This window comes from Rattus norvegicus, chromosome 1 (genome assembly GCF_036323735.1).
Source record: "Rattus norvegicus strain BN/NHsdMcwi chromosome 1, GRCr8, whole genome shotgun sequence".
Classification (NCBI taxonomy): Eukaryota; Metazoa; Chordata; class Mammalia; order Rodentia; family Muridae; genus Rattus; species Rattus norvegicus.
In genome coordinates this window covers 165,471,137-165,487,871 of record NC_086019.1, presented here as the reverse complement: position 1 = coordinate 165,487,871, position 16,735 = coordinate 165,471,137, and the positions used below count along the sequence as shown (strand labels likewise).

The 16,735-nt window shown below is 44.6% G+C and overlaps 1 protein-coding gene across 6 annotated transcripts in view; it reads right to left on the bottom strand.

Moving 5' to 3' along the window:
• Clpb (ClpB family mitochondrial disaggregase) overlaps positions 1 to 16,735 on the bottom strand; it is a 122,810-nt gene that overhangs the window by 75,643 nt on the left and 30,432 nt on the right. For 3 of the 6 annotated variants that reach the window (XR_010057345.1, NM_022947.2, XM_063272875.1), the window contains one exon: positions 5,166 to 5,269. Coding sequence is in view for 2 of the 6 variants with exons in the window: in NM_022947.2 (NP_075236.2) it covers positions 5,166 to 5,269 (104 nt within the window). In the remaining 4 variants the exon portion in view is untranslated. Of the gene's footprint in view, positions 1 to 204; positions 295 to 5,165; positions 5,270 to 16,735 lie in introns of those variants that run through there. The other 3 variants (XR_005491697.2, XM_008759796.3, XM_039089860.2) reach the window with 2 other exon arrangements.

Below are 16,735 nucleotides of genomic sequence, written 5' to 3'. Positions count from 1 at the left end.
ACTCTCTCCTGGGAGCCTCTGTATTCCTATTAGTCTGCATTCTCTGGGGTCATGTGTTCTCTCTTGTGCCAGGGAAGGCGTGGGCACGTGGTGCTTAACAGACACTGAGTGATTAGCTTATTTGGAATATACACTGGTGAGACTGCATCTGGCATGGCCTAGGGGTGGGAAGAACTATGATAGTATAGAGAGCAGTTCCATTACCGCCAACCGGGACTCCTAGCCATCTCCTGAACTCCAGGGCACTTGTCCACTGGTTTGTGATTCGCCAGCTTGCACAGTCTTGTCTCCCATCTGAAGGCAAGAGATGGGGGAGTCAGCTGGAGCAGGCCAGGACCTGATGCCCCTGTGGAAAGGGGTGCATGGGTAGGAGGGCTTGGCTCTGGCAAGTCCAGTCTGACAAACCTTTACCCCAGAAGAGCCCTATGCCAACCCAGTTCTTCAGGACTCATCTTTATTCAGCTGCCACTTGAAGCTGAGAAGAGAACCTGATTTACAGCCTGTTCTGGCCATGTTTCTACCGTGTTTTATTGTTTTAATTGTACATATGAGAGGCACTCGGAGTGCTCGCTTGCATTTCTGACAGCACCAGACACGATGTTTATAATCGTTACTTATAAGCAGCCTGCGGCATCCACAGCTGGGCGACTTGTTTACTGTTACCACTAATTTAATGCCTCCTCCACCTGAGGATCGGAGCCCAACACCCACCGCCCAGCCACAAGTGGAAATCTCCTGGAATGAACTGATGGGCTGAGGCTATGAAGGGAATGTGGTCAAGACAGGGAAATAGCTGCAGAGATGGCTATATTCCCACCTGCCATATCTGTCCCATCAGTGTCCCCTCCTTTGAATATATTTGCTTCCCCCTTCCTCTTACCCCTGAAGCCCAGCTCAGATCTCTCTTCCTTTGAGCTTATTACTTGTTCTATGTGGAGATGAGCATTCAAAACCATAGAAATCATACAATTACAGAGGCCTTTGGCCTATATAATCCAGTGACCCCTGGCAAGAATCTTCCTCAAGAAAGCCTTGTGGGCAGACATTGAGCCTGTTAGTGCTCCCTGATATATTACTCACTACCTTCTAATCAGATGTCCTGACTTATACTGAGCCCAAACTTATCTATCCAGAGAAACTTCATGAAATGCCACTGAGTTTTAGATCCATATGTTTATTGGTATTTAGTCTAACAGTCCTATAACATGGGTATTGTTATCCCTGTATTACAGAGAGTCTGGAAGTCAGAACTTTATGTCACTTGCCAGTCAGTGACGGGACTTAGAGGAACCATGGTTTCCTGGCAGTTATCTCCTGAGTTTTTTTCCAAGGCACCATTATGACTCTGAAGACACCACTCTGAGAGCTGCAGAGAATGGCAACAACAGTTAAACCAAGGATATTTCCACACCAAGTATTCCTGGATCAGCTGCACAGCAAGCCAATCCTCACCCACAAACATCAACCTTGACAACGGGGCACACGTTTGCAATGTACCTGCCTAAGCAGACTTCCTCGAGGAGCCATGCTGGCATAAAAGGCAGAGAGAGAAAGGCTTTTCTAGGCATGACTGACCAATGACAGAGCCTCAGCAAGAAGAACAATGACCATTCTTCTCTCTTCAGGCTGGGTATGTTCTGGGCAAGCAGCATAGACACAAAGTGTCTCCTATCCTTTAGATTTACAGTTTGGAGGGTTCTCAGACAATGTAGCAATCTCCAACTCACCCTTAAGACCCAAATCAAAGTCACTCATCCAACGACAAGTCCAAGACACAGCCTGCTCTTAGTAAAAGATCATCAGTACTTGTCTGTGCTGCTTACATTCTTCATACAGCCAACTACTCTACCACCTGGTACTGAGATTCCTTGTTAAGATCCATTTCTTACTTGGCTATGAGAAATGCTGAGGGGCCAGACCACGTGTGATTCATTTAGATATTCCCAGCATCTGGTCGAGTGCCCAAGATGTGGTAAAAGTAAGCTGAAGTATAAATAAATGGAATTAATAAGCAACTGGAACTGTAGAGAACTTTGCAATTCACACATCACATTATTTTAGGTCTTGATCAACACAGCAATGCTGACAGGCAGACACTACTGGGGTTAGGGAAATCTGGGCAAGGTCACAAGTTAGAATCTACCACCTTTCCTTAGCATCAAGGCTAAGCTGAGACCCACAGAAATAACAAATATAAAATGTAGTACTGACTCTGTGCTCTGATAGCAAAGGACTGCACAGCTGCCTTGAGCCTGTGGCTTTTCTGTGGTACTGAGATTGACTGTTCTAAGTTCTTCCTCACATATCTTCCAGACACAAACCATGAAAGCATGTGTGCGCACACAGACAAACACAGACACATGCACACACAGGCACATGCGCTAATTCAGTCAAAAGAAAACTAAACCTCAGGGATCTTACACTTCAATCTATATCACCAATGCGGGGTGACCCAAAGCTGGGCACAGTGCCCCGCTTACAGCAGGCAGGCAATGAATACTAATAAAAGGAAGACAAGACAAAGTGTCTTTAAATGGAAAAGGTTAATAAAATGCTAAGGATACCGGGGGTATCCAACGTTTTGATACTGGAACCTGACGATTTGGTCTAAAATATGTTGTACGGTCCTCATAGTTAACCTGGAAGCTAGAGAAGAGCCCCAAGATGACATATATGAACTGTCATCACCCTAGTCCCAGTCAGAAATCAGAGAATAAAGTACACAAACAGAAATACCTTGGAAAATAAACTACAGTAGACAAAGATGTTCAATGAAGGCTCTTATAAGATGTTCTGGGGCTCTTATAAGCTATCAAAAGAGTTTATTAATGACTCCTGAAAAAAATTCTAGATTATACATCAAGAGCAAGAGTTCTGGAGATGGAATTCAGGGCTTCATGCTTACTAGCACATGCCCTACCTCTGAGCAGTATCTCCAGCCTTAGAACAAGGGTTTTCAAAAAAGGTTCTTAAGCATTCTGATGGTTATTGGGTGCCTATAAGTTCCCTGACAACAAGGTATTAATGTACAGGAGTAGGCAAGAGTCATTAGGACAAGGAAGGAAAATAAATGCCGGACACATTTTTTGTTTTAATAACAAATGATGAAAAATTTTTCTCAATTTTGTGGACAAAATATTTAAATGGAAGATGGAAAAGAAGGAACTTATTGATAATAGTTGTGATGTTGAAAATACATCAAAACTGCCTTGCCACAAGCTGGAGGGCTCTGAATCAACGGCCTTATGATCACCTGGCCTTAAAAGTGCGCTGTGATACAAAGTACGTCTGCCTATAACAGTGCTAGTGCACAGGAATGTGGTCAGTATAGTTCTGCATAACTACTCAGTCTACAGAAAGCCTACTATTAATTGCAGGCCATACGGAGTGAGAATCTTTCTTTCATGGCAGGTTTTCCTAGTATTTTTATTGTTTGTCTACCTACCTGTCTATCTGCAATGAAGGTTGGTCAGCATGGCATTGAAAAGAACTCAGAGAGACTGGCCAAATTAATAAATGAATAAAGTCTTCATATGCACTATCTATGGTCCTTCAGTATTGAAGAGTCAAGTGGAGTAGTCACACCTAAGACCAAATGGCCCCTAAAGTTGAAATTGCACACAATTTGGCTATTCCTAGGAAAAAAATATTGACCACTATTGTGTTGGCTTAGAATGAGCTTGAGCATCAACCTACAGAGCACTGGAGCATAGGGCACCTGGCTGCCAGCAAGCTGGACTGGACTCAGGGAAATCTGCTAAAATTCTGAGAACAGAAGAGAGGCATTCAAAGAATCCCTACTCCCCCTTGGCCCCACCATCTAAGTTTCTTTGCTTTCTGGTGAGAACACCAAGCAGCAGACAGACCCAGGCAGAAGGCTGTTCTTGAGAGACAGGAGGACAGCCTTCAGCAGAGTTCATTCTAGGCAGCAAACATAGGGCAGGTTTGGTGCTCCTAAACTTCACTTCTGTTTGAAGCATAAAGTAACACTCTTCCATCTCAAGGGAATTCACAGAGATGTAAGTCATGGCTTATACATGGGACTGTCAGCTGGGAAGGAGAGAAGACATATTGGCAAGCAAACAACCATAGAAGAGGCCAAGATTTAGGGAGCATTCAGAAGAGCAGCGGAGGGCAGGGTAATGTCACACTTGATGTGGGCATAGTGCCCTGTTGCTCTTGGACACTCCCCTCATGCCACTGATCTGAGGAACTTTTTCCCTGGGCCACCAGAGCCTCTTCAGTCTCTCTTCACTAATTCAGAGGGCTGAGCAAAGTGAGTGAGTTTCTTGTCTGCTTCATCTCCTCTGGGATACAAGTACTAACTTTTAAGGCAGTCAACTGGGCTACTGTTCTGCTATTACTAGTACCAACTCTAAAGCAGCCAAGCTGTCATGTCACCAAATATCAGAGGAACAGAATCTGCCTGGATGATAGTGGACAATGGGCAGGAGGCAAGCACAGTATGCAGAGACAAAAGCCCAGGTATAAAATACACGTCTGCAGCCAGGGTAACCTGTGCTCTTCTCGGTTTTTTTTTTGAAGAACTACTCACCAGAGACAACACTGACTGACTTGACCAGGAGCTCTCCAACAGACAGGTGCCACAACACCTCTTCTCAGTCTTGGCAACCACCACATGACAACCCACGAGGTATTAGAAACAAGTCCATTTTTATAGTTCAGAACATCAAGACACAAAGAAGGTCTTGTTCCTCACTCTAGGTCACAGCACAGCAAAGAGTCAGTCCCAGAGATAAGACCACACACTGAAAAGCAATATTCATAGTTGTACTTATATAACTCTACGGCTAAGGGAATCATAACATTATGTTCTAGTATTGGGACAGGTACGTTTTCAGGAAGTGAAAGGAGCAAGTCCACATTCCACACAGAATCCTCAACCATTTCATTGAAATCTGTTTGACTGCGTGCTCCTCAGAGGTTCCCCAGTCTCAGGAGACACCAGGTGAAGTACACTTCACCTCACTTAAACCATGAGCGTGGGCTTTGATCTCTTTCCCCAAACACTCGAAGTGAAGAGACCTGTGAAAAGCATGTATTCTAAATCCTTCGGGAGACCTATGAGTGCCTGCTGACATTGAGCAGTGCTTAAGGAAACCACAGGTGGAGACGCCCAGAGCAGTGGGGTAGCCCAACCTTACCTTCCAAAGAATGGACTCCCTGTTCATTGGCAGTCTTGTAGACACTGCTGAAGTCGTCCCCAAGGTTTGGGTCAGCTCCAGCAGCAAGGAGAACCTGTACCACACTGGAAGCAATTAGAAAAGTAGATCATAAGGTCTGGTTTTCACAGCTATAAGACAGACAATTCATCCAACAACTCCTTATCAAATGCCCACTACACTCTAGTCTGGTCTATGGGCTCCATGTGGTATGAAATGCACAGACTGCTAAGAGGGAAGCAAAGAAAAAGAATACGAGTAGACATGAAGCTGAGACTGGGGCTGTGGGTGAGAACAGGGGTGATAGGAACAAGGGAGGGGTGAAGGCTTAGAGGGTCAACATGTTATGTATTTATATAAAATTGTCTAAGAACAAATTAAATCACTAGAAACACAGCTAGGAATTAAGCTCCTAAAGGAGGTGAAAGCATTGCAGTAAAGCGTAGGGTGGAGGAGCGTAGGGTGGAGGAGCGTAGGGTGGAGGAGCGTAGGGTGGAGGAGCGTAGGGTGGAGGAGCGTAGGGTGGAGGAGTACACAGAAGGGAACAGGAGGAGCTAGAGTGAGACACAAGCAGAACACAACAGGAGTCCAAAGACATAAGCACTTTATCTGAGGTGTGAATGAGAGGAAAAACAGTAGGATAGAAGGAAAAGCAACCTGATCACATATGCTTTCTTCTACACACCCACACATGTATGAATTCTGACATAAAATACTAAAAACAGAAGTATCACCTTAGATCCACCTCCTTAATCCAAATTCTAAGAGTAACCATTATACAAAGTTTGGCATATTTTGTTCCAAATGTTTGCAGTTAAGGGGATCATTCCAGAAGCTTTGTAAGAATGGACAGGAATGGGGCTGGGGATTTAGCTCAGTGGTAGAGCGCTTGCCTAGCAAGCGCAAGGCCCTGGGTTCGGTCCCCAGCTCTGGGGAAAAAAAAAAAAAAAAAAGAAAGAAAGAAAAGGAAAACAGAATGTCTAATATTTTGATGACAATCAGACAAACTACTAGGAGATAAAGCTATATAGACAAAGCCTGAGTTCTTTCTTTCCCCAACTGAGACAAGGACTTGCTATATATACAGCCTTGGCTATTCTTAAATTTGTGACAATTCTCCTGCTTCAGCTTCCCAAGTTCTTGTTTTACAAGTCTATGGCACCAAACAGGGTTAGGATAAGCATCTCAAAGGACTTTGCTGAGTATTATTAAGCTGCTGTTTTGTCCTAATGACAGTTGTCTCAGTCAGGGTTTCTATTCCTGCACAGACATCATGACGGAGAAGCAGGTGGGGAGGGAAGGGTTTATTCAGCTCACACTTCCACATTGCTGTTCATCACCAAAGGAAGTCAGGACTGGATCTCAAGCAGGGCAGGAAGCAGGAGCTGATGTGGAGGCCGTGGAGGGATGTTACTTACTGGCTTGCTTCCCCTGGCTTGCTCAGCTTGCTCTCTTATAGAACCCAGGACTACCAGCCCAGGAATGGCACCACCCACAAGGGGCTGGGCCCTCCCCTCTTGATCACAATTGAGAAAATGCCTTACAGCTGGATCTCCTGGAGGTATTTCCTCAAGGAAGGCTCCTTTCTCTGTGAAAACTCCAGCTTGTGTCAAGTTGACACAAAACCAGCCAGTTCAGATTCATAACATCTCATCAAATAAACGTCCACATTTAATCACAGCACTTGGAGGATCCAGAGTACATGGTCATCCTCAGCTCTATAATGAATTCAAGGCTAGCCTGGGATACAAAATCAATGATGTAGGAGAAATGGCTCATGCCAGTAAACTCAATAGTGAGAAAGCTGAGAAAGGAGGACTGCAAGAAATTTTAGGCCAGCCTATAAGTGTGAGACACTACTAAAAAAAAAAAAGTAATCTTTTATTTTTGAGCCAGGGTCTCTTGACCTGCTGTATAGCCAAGACTGGTGTAGAGCTACTGAGACTGCCTCTGCTTTCTGAGTACTGAGATTACAAGTATGCCAGCCCTAGCTGGGTGAACTCCCTCATAGGATGTTAACTAATAGTTGTAGAAGGTTCCAAAATTAGAAATTTACTATTTAAAAATTTAAATTCCTTTATTTATTTGTGTCCGCATGTGCAGCTGTGATTGTGCCACAGCATGCACACGGAGGTCAGAAAACAACTTTCAGGAGTCAGTTCTCTACCATAAGGGACTCAAGGATGGAAAAGTCATTGGGTCTAGTGGCAAGAGCCTTTACCTGATAAGCTTTCTTGCTAGCCCCAGGGGGAAAAAGGCATTCTATAATCTTAGGTCATCTTTGGAAACAATGGGGCTGTGTTAAATTCAGTCCTTAGGACAGTCCTGATGATTAACAAACGCAGCACCACTATGTACCTGACCCTGTGTCTGGGCTTTGTGAAGCCCAGAGAAGTATGAGCTAAACACTTAACCTGAGTAGATAGTGTGGCACTTTCTACCATGCACTGAGACTTGGAGTTCAAAGGCAGTAGTTCTGTCATTTGCCAATGGTATTTTTGGATAAGAAACTTGACCTAGAGCCCCCTTTTCCTTAACAGAGTAACAAAAGATAGCAATGCTTCCCAGCATACTATGAGTGAAGTAAACTCCACCTTGTCTGCAGATGTACGGACAGACATGAGCCTACTTGCTTGGCTGACACAATCAGAACAATAACTTGAATCTGGGCCCGAACTGACCATTCCCAGCATGAATGCCGGTACAGCCCTACACAAAGTAGGCAGCCCGTCTATAGTCTGCACAAGCTGACATGTTTTCAAGTCCAAATGAGAAGGGTCTGTCAATCTAAATTCAAAGGGACATAATTTGGTTAATCCTCAGCTGCTGTGTCCAATCACTATTCAATCACACCCCTCTTGTGGCAGGCTGTCCCTCTAGGCAGCTAGCGTCCCTAACTGTGCTACCTGGGCCTCTTTAGGTTCATGAGTATTGATTCCATCTGTCCAATTTGCAGGCTACAGGACGTGTCCAGGCAACCGTGTATGCTGCCCTTGGCCCTGGAGGGCAGACGGGTCTGGCAGGATGGGGAGAGGACAGTGGCTAGGAACGGCCCTTGGGCTGCTAACCCAATCAAAGAAATGGGCAATTCACTTCAAAAACTTGGAGACTAAAGAGGATAAGCAATCCAAGATAGTGATTCATCTGCAACCTTGAGAAAATTCCCTTCATTCCTGATAAAACTCAAAAGGCAGCAGCCCCACTAAGGGAAGACAGGCCTAAAGAATCGAGGGTGCTCGGTGCCAACCATGGCTCCCAACATCTTGCCAGAAGGCAACAAAGTTTTCTCTCCAGCAATGGTCACTACAAAGCACCCCAGCAAAGAGCTTCAGATCTTTGGTCAGTGCCTTCTTGTAGAAGGCAGCCCAGCCTGTGTTAGAAAACCATTCGCTTTAGTTTGGATGACTAAAGCTCCTCACTGCACTGTGGGCTACAGAACACAGACAGGCTAGGGGTGAGCTAGGCTAGAGAAAGCAACCATGAGGCTGCTGAGGACAAGTTTAGCTGTAAGCCAGGTACAAGGATTGCCAAGGAGTTTACATTGGTGAAGGGATGCTGGGAATGAAGTGATTTCTGCTTCTTTTCTGCTGTAGGGGAAAGAGATTCCCTGGTCCAAGGCACGAGTGGGAGGAGAGGTGAGCACAGGGAGTGGTGGGTCAGTGAGTATGAACAGTAAGGAGAAAGGCTGACAGCACGGTGGCAGGTAAGGGCCCATCAAAGGTTAACTGGGACTGCTTCTCTGTTCTGGTGCTGGCTGCTGGCTGCCAAGCTGCAGGAGCACTAAGGCGCCACTGCCTTAAAAGTGAGTAGCTACTACCAAACAGGATGGCCCAATACCAGATCTTAATCACTTGATAAAGAGGCAGAGGACACCACTCAACTCATTAGGGTTTTCTTCTAACCTTCAGTCTCTGTTCAAAAGAACTATATTTATTGGCCTTGGAACATCAGCAATTCTCCCACGTAGCTCAGGATCTGGCCCCTGGTGGTCTACAGAAAGATCTGCCTATCTCGAAGCTAGAGATCATCTCCAGATACCCTACTTCACTTACCAATGAGAAGAAGCAGAGATGAGGTGTGCTATACTCTTACTTCCTCATACTTATTTTCAGCCATCAGTCTGTGACAAATACCTGGCTTCAATTTAGATTTGAACAGACATGAATGGGGAAGAAACAAAACAAAACAAAACCAAACAGGGCGAGGATCTGGTCACCTTCCAGCAGAGGACACCAAGAGAACAGATTAGCTAGCATATAAGAGTTCTTAAGTTCGGGAGCTGCAGAGATGGTTCAGCGGTTAAGAGCACTGACTGCTCTTCCAGAGGTCCTGAGTTAATTCTCAGCAACCATATAGTTGCTCACAACCATCTGTAATGGGATCGAATGTCCTCTTCTGGTGTGTCTAAAGACAGTTACAGTGTACTCAGATATAAAATAACTAAATCTTAAAAAATAAAAAGTTCTCAAGTTCATCTGTTATTAGAGCAATGCAAACTAAAATACTTCTTCAAACACAACATATTGACAAAAGTTAGAAAGCTTACAATATGACAAGTGCCAGTGAGTACATGGGAATCTGGGATCCTTCATGAACTGTCAAGAGTATGGAGTGGTGCACTCATGCTGTTCTGGAAGCTCCTCTTATAACACTTCATCGAATTAAAGTGCCTCATCCTGTGACCCAGTACCCTTGCTCCTGAGTATGTATTTTCCACAGAAAATCTTATAGGTTGGTTCAGAAAGGGCAATACACGAGACTTCATCACAACATTCTGCAGTAGTGGGGGTTGCCTGGAAGCAAGTGTTTATCACTGGAGGATGGAGCGGAGTGTAGGAGTCACATGCTAGGACATGATGCAGTCAGCTAATGTACGCACAGCAACATGGATATGTGACCTTTAAAGTGGGAGATGAGTACCCACAGAAGTTTATTTTATATTACATAATTTATACATTGAGCTTGGCTATTTGTTGAAAAGTTTATTCCTTTTAGGAAGTCTCTTCAACTATAGAATTCCTAACTCCAAACTGATCTTGCCGACTGAAGAAAACCTGCATCTTCAGTACCAGACCCTCCCCGGCTGCACTGAGAATATGCAGGGAAGAGTGGTCCCCAACTAGCAGTTCCTGGGATTCAGGAATTCCCTTTGGAGCCACAGCTAATTAATTTGTTGACGGAGCAGTAATTAGATTAGAAGTGGGAGTGCCTGTGGGAAGTTGGCTCCCTCTGACCTCAACGAGCTGTTGCTTTCAGGCCCCAGTGAGGGAGAGCACTTTCACTGACCAGTGTTAAAGCTGCAGTGGCGCGTGGTCCTTGCACTGTTTAGGGGAGAGAAGGGAAGACTGGTGTGAGCTGGGGTCAGTGCTGGACCAGATGTGTGCAAGATGGCTGGAGTTGATGAACTAAAAACGGCAGCGATCCCAGATCCAGGTGATCCCTAAACAATGTTAGGCTTTACAAGACACTCCATGTCCTCCTCCTCCCCCACATCCCACAACTAAAGCATATACAGGGCCACTGTAATAAGGTCAAAGGCAGGAGAGGGCAAAGAGTGACCTATTTTTAATCCCGTTCACACCTCGATGAGGAAGTCAGGAAGTCAGTTTAGGAGCTTGGCTGGAAAGTCTACTGACTGCTCATGAGGCTGGGCAGCCTGGCCATAGGCACTGCTGTGTGTTAACTCTAGAGGCTCTGCAGCATTGCGTATGAACTGGGGAGGTGAAGGTCTGGGAAAGAGAATGATCTTTTTAAACTGGCGTCTTTACAAACAAATTAAAAGGTAGTAGGTACCCATGAAAAATGTGTTCTATTCTCTCACAGAGCAATATTAAGTTTCTGCACAGTTACTACACAACCAGTAACCATCCAGTAAGCTCCAGGGTACATCTCACAGAATCACTATTGTAGATTTTTGTGCAACTTGCAAAGGACAGTATATTTTATAGAAGAGTAAATGGAGGCACAGCAAGAACCAAAAGTATACAGTAAATAAGTCAAGATTTGTAAATACAGGTCAGACTGGGTCTAAACCCAGCGTGCATTCCGGAAGCCTCAATGGTTCTCATCTACCTCAGGCATACGTTTGTACTATCTCTGTAACAGGCTGGTCTTGAACTCAGAGGTTTACCTGCCTCTAACTCTCAAGTGCTGGAATTAAAGGTATGTGCCACCTCCATCTGGCCTAGTTGCTCTGTACTATCCCTGGCCGCTGATCCCTACTAGGTAACTGAGGACACGGTTATCTCCAGCTGGCAGTTAAAGCAGAGCAGGACACAATGGCTAGCTGAAACAAGAGAGAATGTGCCAAGATGGATAAGGGTCAAAGTTAATGATGATCCAAGATGGGTGACACATTTAGGTGTTCAAGGAAAGCATGGCATAGAAAGGTGAAAGTTGAGGAATCAAGGTCACCCACCACAGCCTTTCTAGGACAATCCTTGACTAGTTCTAAAGAAGACTCCATGACCTCCAGGCTGTGGCTCATAATAATATGGTCACCAAACCTTATTGTCAGAGCTTCTTAGTATAGTATGAGCCTAAATTAGACTCTCTGGGCAAATGACCCATCCGAATATAACAGGGCACTTGAGACAGGTTTTAGTGAGCACTTAACCTGGATTTCATAGGGTTTGGCTTTAACTACTGACTATACATTCACCCCTGTTATTTTTTTCTTTATTTTTAAGGATTCATTTTACTTATATGTATGTGTGTTAGAGAGTTCACATTGGGGTACAGTGTTTGGGAGTTGTTTGTTACCAGTGCTGAAGCTGAGCTCAGGCCCTCCGCAGGGCTGCAGGCAGTATTAACTACCGAGTTGTTTCTCAGGTTCTCCTATTAATTTCTGTTTTCTTTTGTTTTTTTCTGAGACAGGATTTCTCTGCATAAAAGCTCTACCCTGGAACTCAATTTGTAAACCAGGCTGGCTGTAAACTCACAAAGAGCCACTTGCTTCTGTTTCCCAAGTGTTCGGATTAAAAGGCGTGCACCACCATGCCCAGCTAATTTTTTTAAATTAACAATAATTCTTAGGGGGCTGGAAGGATGACGCAGTGGTTAAAAAAGAGTACTGGCTCCTCTTCCAGGTCCTGGGTTCAGTTCCCAGCACCCATATGGTGGCTCACCACTACCCGTGTAATAGTGACTTTTCTACTGCTAAGACACCAGGACTAAGGCAAGTTATCAAACGAAGTGTCTAATTGGGCTTATGCTTTCAGAGGGCTAGAATTCATCAGGGTGGAGTGAAAAGAAAGCATGGCAGCAGCAGCAGCAGCAGGAACAGCCTTCCAGCCGAGAGCTCACAAGCAGGAGACAGAAAGGCACACTGGGAACAGCTTGAGTCTTTTACAACCTCAAGGCCCACCCCCAGTGACACATCTCCTCTTCTTCCCAAATAGTTCCACCAACAGTGAACCAACTACTCAAATAGACAAACTTATGGGAGCCATTCTCATACAAATGATCATAGCCTATAACTCAGCTTCCAGGGATCTGACACCCTCTTGTCTTTGTGGGTACCAGGTATACATGTAGACAAAATACTACATATATAAATACATAAAAATAAAGCTTTTAAAGCCCAGCAGGAGTGGCACGTGCCTTTAATTCCAGCACTTGGAAGACAGAGGCAGGCAGATCTCTGTGAGTTTGAGGCCAACTTGGTCTACAGAGCAAATTCCAGGACAGCGGCCTTGTCTCAAAAAAAAAAAATCTTAAAAATAAATAAGACTTCTTGGGTTAAGAAGATGGCTCAGTCAGTCAGAAAAGTGCCTGCTGTGCAAGTGTAAGACTTAAGTTCACCCCTGAGCACTCATACAGAAAAGTCCAGTGTGGCCTCAGTGCTTGTGATCCTGGAGCCAGGGTAGACTCCTAGTGCTCACTGGCCAGTCAGTTTAGCCAAATGGTGACCTCCGGGTTCAGTGAGAAACCATCTCAAAAAATAATGTTTATAGTCACAGAGGAAGAAACACAATGTTGTTCTCTAGTTTTCACTTACACACACACACACACACACATATACACACAAACATAAATTCTTTTTGCAGTCCTGGGGACTGAATCCAAGACTATATATGACATATAAGCACTATAACCCTGAGCTATACCTCTGGCCCCATTAATTTTTACCAGCACTGATTTAACCATTACTATAACTCAGTGAGATAATGTTCTTTCACATAACCTATCAGTATGCCTTTGCGCATCATTTAATCTGCCAATTTGGTTGGCCTCAATGAAATCAAGTGATATAGCTACTGAACAGAACACAGTCATGACTCATCACTTGACAGTGACTCTGTAGCTTTACATCTATATACAATTAACCAGGTTATTTCACCATTTATTAGTGTAAATATATTGTTTTCTACATCATCTTTTATTCATGTAGACGTCACAAGAGATAACTAAACACTGAAATGCTAAAACCTGAGACACGACAGCCTTTTCTAACTCCAACTCCTGTCCACCTCCAACCCCCGAGCCTTGGAGTCCTAGTCAGATAAGCCCCTATGGCACAGATGCACTGGAAGATGTCTCTTAGAGAGGCATGGGTCTGGACCACATCACAGTACTGAAAATGACCAGCCTTTCCCCCACAGCTGAACCAGATGGCACTAGACACCTCCCTGCTCCAACTGACACTCTCCAGAAGAACACACTGAACACACAACCCATGATAGGACACAGAATTGAAGGAGGAGGGGGAGGGCCGATGCTGTCACGTTAGGCAAATGAGCTGGCACAGCTTTCCATCGAGCAGTGTCTTGGGTTGCCTGAGGTCGAGGCATGCATCTGCCAAACTAGAAACGGGAGCATGCTGCAATTGGAATATCATTACTACAAAACAGGATTATCATGAACAACGATTCCAAATGGGATTAGAAATGATTCTTTGTTACTCAGAGGTAATCGGCAACAGCAGCAGCAGTGGAGAAACATCAAGCCCTGAACACTTTTCTGCAGGCATCATACTGGCATTCCAGGCACTTGGCCAGCACCTTTACCCACCCTCCTTGCTGGGAAATACTGGGCACTATCCTGCATTGGGCAGAGGGCCACCTGGGACAAAAGCCAGCTACATATCAAGGAATCCTACTCAAGGGTCCCCTGGTATAGGCTCAGTTTAGAGGGAAAGGGGTGGAAAGAGAACCTCAGAGCCCTACTGATTCAGCCACCTAAGAGTATCTGAGACAGGTACCAATGCCACTACATCTAAGGCAGGCTTACCTGGGGCCCTCTGGGGAAGTTGGTTAACAATCAAGGCAGCTTAACCTCACCACTGCTTACTACATGGCAGGCACTGTTCTAAACTCTTTATACATTTAACCTCTCAGCTTTATTATCCTATTTTACAGCTGGGGAAACAATCAAGTAAAAGTCAAATAACTTGCCAAGCATCTAATGAGTAAGAGAGAGAATTTGAATTTGAACACAGGTATCTGACTCTAGAGCCCACAACTGTTCACATACTAGTTAAAGATGTCCAACCTTCTGATGTTGATATGATGTTGCCATTTTCTAATGGCTTGGATCTGCATTTGTAGATATCCTGATATGAAGGCTAGACAGGCAGTCACAGCCAGAGAGAAAGGTGCTTAATGCTTATAACTAAGGCATGTGTGCTGGACAGTTTTATGTCAACGTCACACAGTTTCTAGTCTACTTGACTAAAGTCATTTGAGAGAAGTGAACCTCAATTGAGAAAATGCCTCCCTGAGACCCAGCTATAGGGCATTTTAATTAATGATTGACGGGGAGGGCCCAGCCCATTTATAGATGCTACCACTTACTGAGCTAGTCACAGAGGAAGCAAGCCAGTAAGCAGTAAGCACCTCTTCATGTCCTACGAATCAGCTCCTGATTCCACGTTCCTGCTCTGTGTGAGTTCCTATCCTCACTTCCTTCAATGATGAACTAGATGTACAAGTATAAGCCAAATAAATCCTTTCCTCCCTAAGTTGCTGTACTCATGTTTCATTTCAGCAATAGAAACTATAAGAGAGTCTTCCCTTAGCATTCTCTGTCGTAGATCCTGCCAGTTCCTCCTTCTAGCCTGTTCTACCTCTGATCCAGGCAACAGCGAAAGCTGCTGCCAGAAGTCCAGCAAGGGCAGCATTGGCTTCCTAGTACCAAGACCACCTGTGGAGCCTCTTAGTGCACAAGGGAGAGGCTTACAGAACCTCTTCTGTAGGACAGCAACCTGGCTGGTACTGCTGGTTTCTTACAGACAGGACTTAATGGTCTCCTTCCCTGGGTGAGGTGGAGGGAAAATAAGCAAATGCTAAAAATAAGTGACTGTTCTGAAAGAGAATTAAATGGTCATCAGCCAAGGATGGCAGCATCTGAAAATTAACAAAGCCCAGGTACCACATCCAGGAAGGCCTTGGCAAATGCGTGTTATCCCCTCATTAGCTCAGTTCCTCAGGGACGCCAGCCAAGCAGGGCAGGCAGTGCCGGGAACCAGTCCTTCCTTCCGATGCTGATGAAGTGCACTTGGGGGTGGGGGTAGGCAAAGGCAAGAGGAGGAGGGAAGTTCTCATGGGGAATTTCAAACAGTTCTGCTGGTGTCCTCTCTCTGCCTATGATTCTCACCTTCTCTGAAGCAGAAGCTTATAGGGCAGGCCCAAGAAGACTCAGTCTGAATGTTTATACTACTAGTCTCTTTCAGGATCCTAGAAATAACCTTACTATTTAGGACCAGCAAGCCTAGGGGTAAGGAGCCCGACAATGGTGCGGTTCAACTTTCCCTCCACTGGAATGAAGAGTCACATGCCTTGTGAGCTTAGAGCAAACCCAATGTGTGCTGTGCCACATGAGGTGACTGTCATGGTTCATCAGGAGCAATACTTCATGAATCACTGATCTCCATTTGCTACGAACAAATATAGTACTCTATTGCCAGTCATCACCAACAGAAAGAATTAAAAACACTCCAACCTTATATGAGTAAGAACTCTGACACCACAAACATGAATTCTAAGTACATCACAGGTCACAGTTAATGAGTGTTAGAGAGAGGTGACAGCTTTTTATCTATCTATCTATCTATCTATCTATCTATCTATCTATCTATCTATCTATCGAACTTGTTTGTTCTTTTTCTGAGAAGGGCTGGAGCTTCCTATGTGAGCTCGCCTCTGCCTGAGTACTAGGATCACAGGTGAGCCCAGGCTATTTATATTGATTTTTTTTTTTTTTAAAGACAGGTTTCACACTATGTCAGGCTGGCCTGAAACTCATTATATAGGCCAGACTGGATTCCAGCTTGTGGGAATCCTCCTGTCTCAGTTTTTCAAATGCTGGAATTGCAGAAGTGAACCACCACATCCAACTTTGGAACGACAGTTTTTAACATTGCTTTTCTAAGTCAAGTTTCCTAAAGTGTCATTTATCCTTTGATGTATCATTTATTCTTACATGCATCCTTTTAAAAACTATAACTTTTTTGAGTCAGGGTCTTAATGGAGACATAACCAAATTGGTCTTGACCTCACTTTGTAGCCGAGGACAACTTTTCAAAATGTATGATTTAATGCAATTTGATAACT